The following is an 8531-nucleotide window of genomic DNA, read 5'->3' on the forward strand; positions in this document are numbered from 1 at the left end:
GGATTTACTAAAGGTGCTGTTCCTTAAGGGAACTGTACAGTCACCTCTCATGGCAGGACCTTGTGGATCTACTGCCATATGTTTGGGTTTTCTGTTTAACAAAAATACTGAGTGGAGGGGGAGCCAGGCCATTTAGGATCTTGAATACAAGACATGCATCAGTTTATTGCACAAGATTTTCCCAACTCAGGAGCTCATGCTTTCTGAGGATGTAACAGTGATGATGGCTATTGGGCTTCCTATCAAGCACTTTGAGAGCCTGTTTGTAGACAGACTGAATAGGTCTTAATGTTGTACAGCAAGCTTGGGCCCAACTAGTCAAGCAGTATGTTAAGTAGGGGAGTATCATAGATTTGAAGTACAGTTTTGTGGATCTGCTGCCATATGTTTGGGAGCACCTAGAGAGATTGTTATTGTTTTGAGTCACCTTGCAGTTTTCTAGTTTGGTTCAATATTTCAGTCAAGTGAGTGGCAGGCTAGGCGAGGCAGTGAGGTCAGAGACAGAAGACGCCAGTCCTGTTTCTGCTCAAATGTCCTTTTGTTGGGAGGAGCCTTTTACCATGGGGAAATATGGCCATCCACTGGTAGCCAAGAGTAGAAATAAACAACATTAGCTGTCTTTGCCATTGTTTTTAGAAATGGTTTCTTTGATCGTTGTCACGAAGGATGGTTTGTCTGTGTGTTCGCATTGTTACCTGGCCCTATCAAATATCTACACCGGATATACCACCAGTGGAGGCTGCTGAGGGGAGGACAGCTCAAAATAATGGCTGGAATGGAGCGAATGGAATGGCATCAAACACATGGAAACCATGGAAACCCTGTGTTTGATGTAGTTGATACCTTTCCACTGATTCCGCTCAAGCCATTACCGTCCTCCCAAATTAAGGTGCCTCCAACCTCCTGTGATACCAACATATAAGCGTGTACAAGGCCTAAGAAATCTTTGTAACTCAATTTAATACTAATTTACTACTGGAATGTACTTATACTTGTCATCATGCTTCTGATAGGATTTTACTGTGAACTGACTGTAGCAATGAAGCGAAGTCAATCAATGTTGGCAAATATAACTAAAAACACAATTTGTCTGTTATTGTCTGTTCTTCCTTTTTTTAAAGAGCATTTTTCTCCACCCAGGCACCGCACACCTATCGCCATGAGCAAATAAAATGTGTATTTTACAACGAGTCCATAGTATGTTGCTTTTCGACTTGCTATTGATGTTGTGTGTTTCCTCCCCCTGGACCAGCTGGTCCTCTGTCACACTCCTGCTTTCAGGCCAACTGACTCTGCCTGACTCCTATGATCTCTATCAGGAGCGCTGCAAGAGCAGATGTATGTTTGCTTCATTCAGCTGGACTGGCAAATGATGAGGTGAGTTCACCTTAAACCTATTAGAAACAGGGGGATCAGTTTTCCTTATAAAGCTTGTGCTATGCCTCTGGTCAGGCTGGTTATTGTATATATAATATATATACAAAGTATGTGGACACCCCTTCAAATTAATGGATTAGGCTATTTCAGCCACATGCGTTGATGACGGGTGTATAAAATCGAGCACACAGCCATGCAATCTCCATAGACGAACATTGGCAGTAGAATGGACTTAGTGAAGAGCTCAGTGACATTCAACATATCACCATAGGATACCACCTTTCCAACAAATTTACAACAGTTCATCAAATTTCTGCTAAGGCTGCCCTGGTCAACTGTAGGTGCTGTTATTGTAAAGTGGAAACGTCTAGGAGCAACAACGGCTCCGCAAAGTGGTAAGCCACACAAGCTCAGAGAACGTGACCCCCAAGTGCTTAAGCAAGTAGTGCGGAAAAATCATCTGTCCTCGGTTGCAACACTCACTACCAAGTTCCTAACTGCCTCTGAAAGCAACGTCAGCACAATAACTGTTCGTCGGGAGCTTCATGAAATGGGTTTCCATGGCCGAGCAGATGCACACAAGCCTAAGATCACCATGTGCAATGCCAAGCGTCGGCTAGAGTGGTGTAAAGCTCACTGCCATTGGACTCCGGAGCAGTGGAAATGTGTTCTTTGGAGTGATGAATCACACTTTACCATCTGGCAGTCCGATGGACGTATCTGGGTTTGGCGGATGCCAGGAGAACGCTACCTGCCCCAATGCATAGTGCCAACTATAAAGTTTGGTGGAGGAGGAATAATGATCTGGGGCTGTTTTTCATGGTTAGCGCTAGATGGAAAATATTAATGTTACAGCATACAATGACATTCTAGGCGATTCTGTACTTACAACTTTATGGCAACAGTTTGGGGAAGGCCCTTTCCTATTTCAGCATGACAATGCCCCTGTGCACAAAGCGAGGTCCATACAAAAAGGATTTGTCGAGATTGTTGTGGGAGAACATGACTGGCCTGCACAGAGCCTTGACCTCAACCCCATCGAACACCTTTGGGAGGAATAGGAATGCTGACTGCGAGCCAGGCCTAATCGCCCAACATCAGTGCCCGACCTCACTAATGCTCTTGTGGCTGAATGGAAGCAAGTCCCCGCAGCAATGTTCCAACATCTAGTGCAAAGCCTTCCCAGAACAGTGGAGGCTGTTATAGCAGCAAAGAGGGGACCATCAACTCCATATTAATGCCTATGATTTTGGAATGAGATGTTAGATAAGCAGTTGTCCAAATACTTTTGGTCATGTAGTGTATAATTATAAAAGAAGAAGTGCTCTAAATCAGATATGAATGTATTATCTAGGTCTGTGTGAATGTCTTATCTAGGTCTGTGTGAATGTCTTATCTAGGTCTGTGTGAATGTCTTATCTAGGTCTGTGTGAATGTCTTATCTAGGTCTGTGTGAATGTCTTATCTAGGTCTGTGTGAATGTCTTATCTAGGTCTGTGTGAATGTCTTATCTAGGTCTGTGTGAATGTCTTGCAGGAGTATACATTCCAAGATCTAAATATATTTGTTTGTGAATGTATTTTGTTTAGAATCATCACTAGATTGTGCTCTATGTTCGTTTTTTCAAGCTGTTCAATATTGTACTGTAAAACTCCACCCTTCTCTTATGTCGAACCTCATAATGTTGTCCACAGTCAAAACAACTGCAGACTTATCCCTTATTTAATACTACTTTAAAGGCAGGGCATTCACAATAAAGTCCAACTTCAAAGGCTCAACATACCTTGAAGGTTTTCGGCCGAAAGAACACAGGACACTGTCAATTTGAAAAAATGGAGTTAGGGCTCTGTTCAAAAGTAATGCACTATATATATTGAATAGGGTGCCATTTGGGACACAGTTATGGAAACTGAAGATTGCTGCTCTTTATTCCAACTCTAAATCTGATCTTGGAGTGAACAGCTTGTTGTGTTTATGTATTATACAAGACACCAGCCTTCTCTGTTGTTAGGAGTGACTGAACATCCAAAAGTAATACTTGTCATTTGTTGAATGAGGACAGGATGTTCATCTTTAATTTACAGGTTGATGTCAAATGCACAATGTGTAACCAAATGTATAACCATCGTCCTCAGGCTCAATTACTACCAGAGAGAGATGGCTGATTACCAAATCTATAATCAGCACAGCCAAAGAACACAAATCATAACACCCTACTCTGGGTACACCAAATATATTGAGTGCCCCATACTCATTTGTCCTTATCCGAAATACAGTGAGATCATTTGGGCAACTTGGATGTGGATACTCATCACATAGAGCTGTCATGATGGTCTTCAGCTGTCATTGAGCACTGGTGTTGATATAGCTCTGGTCCAGGGCATTATTGTGGATTGCTACCGCAGAGCCTGGGCAAACTAATGCCCTGTACCAGATAGCTAGGGTTGATTTAGCTAACCAAGATAATGTTGGAAGTTGAACACTTACAGTGATCAGGATAGAGGAACAGCCTGACTTGACAGTTTCACTTAGAATTTTCATTTTTCATAAACTGTCTCTTACCTGAACACACTACTGCATGGCATTTGTATTTGTATTTATTATGGATCCCCATTAGTTCCTGCCAAGGCAGCAGCTACTCTTCCTGGGGTAGAAAAAAATGAAGGCAGTTTATACCATTTTAAAAGCATTACAATACATTCACATATTTCACAACACACTCTGTGCCCTCGGGCCCCTACTTCACGACAACCACATACTGTATCTATAGTACAACATCAATATGTACATGTGTGTATAGTGCATACGTTATCGTGTGTGTGTGTGTGTGTGTGTGTGTGTGTGTGTGTGTGTGTGTGTGTGTGTGTGTGTGTGTATGCATGCGTCTGTGCCTATGTTGGTGTTGCTTCACAGTCCCCTCTGTTCCATAAGGTGTTTTTTATCTGTTTTTTATTCTAATTTTACTGCTTGCATCAGTTACTTGATGTGGAATAGAGTTCAATGTGGTCATGGCCCTATGTAGTCATGGCTCTATGTAGTCATGGCTCTATGTAGTCATGGCTCTATGTAGTCATGGCTCTATGTAGTCATGGCTCTATGTAGTCATGGCTCCATGTAGTCATGGCTCTATGTAGTCATGGCTCTATGTAGTCATGGCTCTATGTAGTCATGGCTCCATGTAGTCATGGCTCTATGTAGTCATGGCTCTATGTAGTCATGGCTCTATGTAGTCATGGCTCCATGTAGTCATGGCTCTATGTAGTCATGGCTCTATGTAGTCATGGCTCTATGTAGTCATGGCTCTTTGAGAACTACTTGGATGTACAATGTATTCACAACTAATCACCAATTCAGAATTTGCTCAAGATTTTTTTATACAAAAAGCATTAAAAGAATATTAACGTCTTGATTTTGTTCAAAGTAACATTTAGCAAATCAGGTAAATTGATAAAGCACACACTTTCTTTAACCTCGATGTCAGCTTTTTTTGACATCACATTGTTGTTTTTTGCTGTATAGATGATGTATTTTGGATATTTTCAGTATATAGGGCCTTCCGAGTTGCGCAGCGGTCTAAGGCACTGCATCACAGTGCTAGAGGTGTTACTACAGACCTGGTTCGATCCTGGGCTGTATCAAAACCGGCCGCGATCGGGAGACCCATAGGGCTGTGCACAATTGGCCCAGCGTTGTCCGGGTTAGGGGAGGTTTTGGCCAGGGTAGACTGTCATTGTGAATCATTATTTGTTCTGAACTGACTTGCCTAGTTAAATCAAGGTTACATACAATTGTGAATGCTTTCAGACAATGCAATTCATTACAATTTTAAAAACTCAGTGCACTAAAATTACAAAAAGTTAACTATAGTTAACTGATGAACTCTGACAGCCCTAATAAAAATATATATTTCCTTTTACTAGGCGTTCAACCATTGTTATTTGTAAATGCTCTTTATCTATAAATTCAAAAAAACATTCATTTTAATTCATCCACCTTCACATATGCAAAACTGTTTTCTTTTTGGTATTTTTCCGAACAAATCCTCCTCTCATTTAAGCCCTAATGCTCTGTATATTTATCCACTGTAATTTTCAAAGCGTTTGATACCGCATCAATGATAATAGACAGAGCTTTCAAATAACCCTATTACACAATTAAGTGACCCGAATTAGTCAAGTGCTATGACCCACATGTAAGCCCTCGAATAAACAATCCAAATAACTGACTAGGTCATGTAAACAGGTTATCTAAATTACCCTGCTGGAACTCCCCCTCTCGTTCTCTTTACTACAGTAGCTCCAGCAAATCCCAAGGGACCCCAGTCTGAGATTACAAGATTACTGCCGCAGACCTGTGCAATAATACACTTCAACTGTCTAATCTCACTTGAAATCATGCTGAGTTGGACATAAGTCTAACTCTCATGGCTCTCTGTGTTCTTCTGCTTTTGCCTCTACAGTATTCAGTCTCTTCAGAGTGGCAAGGGCTGAGGCCAGAGGACATACAATACCATCGAGGGCTGAGGCCAGAGGACATACAATACCATCGAGGGCTGAGGCCAGAGGACATACAATACCATCGAGGGCTGAGGCCAGAGGACATACAATACCATCAAGAGCTGAGGCCAGAGGACATACAATACCATCGAGGGCTGAGGCCAGAGGACATACAATACCATTGAGGGCTGAGGCCAGAGGACATACAATACCATTGAGGGCTGAGGCCAGAGGACATACAATACCATCGAGGGCTGAGGCCAGAGGACATACAATACCATTGAGGGCTGAGGCCAGAGGACATACAATACCATCGAGGGCTGAGGCCAGAGGACATGAGGGCTGAGGCCAGAGGACATACAATACCATCGAGGGCTGAGGCCAGAGGACATACAATACCATTGAGGGCTGAGGCCAGAGGACATACAATACCATCGAGGGCTGAGGCCAGAGGACATACAATACCATTGAGGGCTGAGGCCAGAGGACATACAATACCATTGAGGGCTGAGGCCAGAGGACATACAATACCATCGAGGGCTGAGGCCAGAGGACATACAATACCATCGAGGCTGAGGCCAGAGGACATACAATACCATCGAGGGCTGAGGCCAGAGGACATACAATACCATCGAGGGCTGAGGCCAGAGGACATACAATACCATCAAGGGCTGAGGCCAGAGGACATACAATACCATCGAGGGCTGAGGCCAGAGGACATACAATACCATCGAGGGCTGAGGCCAGAGGACATACAATACCATTGAGGGCTGAGGCCAGAGGACATACAATACCATCGAGGGCTGAGGCCAGAGGACATACAATACCATCGAGGGCTGAGGCCAGAGGACATACAATACCATCGAGGGCTGAGGCCAGAGGACATACAATACCATCGAGGGCTGAGGCCAGAGGACATACAATACCATCGAGGGCTGAGGCCAGAGGACAATACCATCGAGGGCTGAGGCCAGAGGACATACAATACCATCGAGGGCTGAGGCCAGAGGACATACAATACCATCGAGGGCTGAGGCCAGAGGACATACAATACCATCGAGGGCTGAGGCCAGAGGACATACAATACCATCGAGGGCTGAGGCCAGAGGAAAGGCAATACCATCGAGGGCTGAGGCCAGAGGACATACAATACCATCGAGGGCTGAGGCCAGAGGACATACAATACCATCGAGGGCTGAGGCCAGAGGACATACAATACCATCGAGGGCTGAGGCCAGAGGACATACAATACCATCATGAGGCCAGAGGAAAGCTACCATTGAGGCTGAGGCCAGAGGACATACAATACCATCGAGGGCTGAGGCCAGAGGACATACAATACCATCGAGGGCTGAGGCCAGAGGACATACAATACCATCGAGGGCTGAGGCCAGAGGACATACAATACCATCGAGGGCTGAGGCCAGAGGAAAGGCAATACCATCGAGGGCTGAGGCCAGAGGACATACAATACCATCGAGGGCTGAGGCCAGAGGACATACAATACCATCGAGGGCTGAGGCCAGAGGACATACAATACCATCGAGGGCTGAGGCCAGAGGAAAGGCAATACCATCGAGGGCTGAGGCCAGAGGACATACAATACCATCGAGGGCTGAGGCCAGAGGACATACAATACCATCGAGGGCTGAGGAAAAGGGCGAATGTTTTGTTTGGAATTAGTCCTGGGTTGTGTCCTAAATCCCTCATTTAACCATTTCCCCCTTATAGTGCACTGCTTTTGACTAGAGTAGTGCACTATATGGGGAATAGGGTGCCATTTGGGATTCAACCTTGGTCTATGAGGTTGTTATCTCCTCTCCAGTTCCTAGCCAGATGATCTGGTGTGTGCTCTGTGGTGTGCATCATCACCTCTGCAACCAACTCTAAGCCATGGGGGTTTGGTTGCCAAGCTGCCAAATTTGTAGTTGTCCTCAGATGTTAAATGAGGGATTTCCTGAAAGATCTTGATAACTCAAACTCACATTTGAAGTTTGTACTTTGGGATGAAATTAGACTAAATTGGTGAACGCAGACAAAATGTTTTCTCTCTGGGTTACCGTGGTCCTAACATCCTACAAGATGTTAAGAACAGAGAGAGACGTCATATTCAATTTTCATCAGGTTCTGGGTCAGTCTCAACACATTACAGATAGTGTTCAATCAAGACCATACTAGATCTTATACTAGAGGTCATAAAGAAGATTCACTGAAGGCATTGAGTTTATCAGCTCAGTCACGAATAACTGCTCTGTTAGCCCAAAAAACATGTTCCCTCACGAGAAAAAATAAAGTTATTATATTCTATTGTATTCTATTGTATTCAAGTCTATTCTAGTCTATTCTCTCTTTGCCATGACATGCACGCACAACTATCATTTTCGTAAGTAATTTCTGATATTAGTCAGTAATCTCCTGGCCACACAGTTAGTTGTCTGCCCTGTGTTGTAGTGTACAGGACCGGCGCCTACCCAGACAGACTGCCATGGTAATTCTGCCCCTAACGGGCCTCTGCCATTTTCTAAAACAACAACATCAAAGTTGGTCTGTTTTCTGATAGCAGGATTATTTAATGCCTGAGTCTTGCTCTTTTCTGGGTGGAGGGGGCGAGGAGATACTATCAAGTAGCCACATTTATTTAATTGCAGCAATTGGAAC

General features: G+C 44.0%; 1 protein-coding gene across 1 annotated transcript; it reads left to right on the forward strand.

The window, feature by feature from the left end:
* The first annotated feature begins 570 nt into the window (after window positions 1–570).
* LOC121846574 lies at window positions 571–8185 on the forward strand. The gene is made up of 6 exons (XM_042322692.1): window positions 571–584; window positions 1253–1338; window positions 5780–6165; window positions 6221–6444; window positions 6836–6935; window positions 7158–8185. Exons 1-6 carry the CDS (start codon window positions 571–573, stop codon window positions 7554–7556), a joined length of 1209 nt encoding a protein of 402 aa, XP_042178626.1. The 3' UTR covers window positions 7557–8185.
* The last annotated feature ends 346 nt before the right edge of the window (window positions 8186–8531 follow it).

Source organism: Oncorhynchus tshawytscha, linkage group LG05, assembly GCF_018296145.1.
Source record: "Oncorhynchus tshawytscha isolate Ot180627B linkage group LG05, Otsh_v2.0, whole genome shotgun sequence".
NCBI lineage: Eukaryota > Metazoa > Chordata > Actinopteri > Salmoniformes > Salmonidae > Oncorhynchus > Oncorhynchus tshawytscha.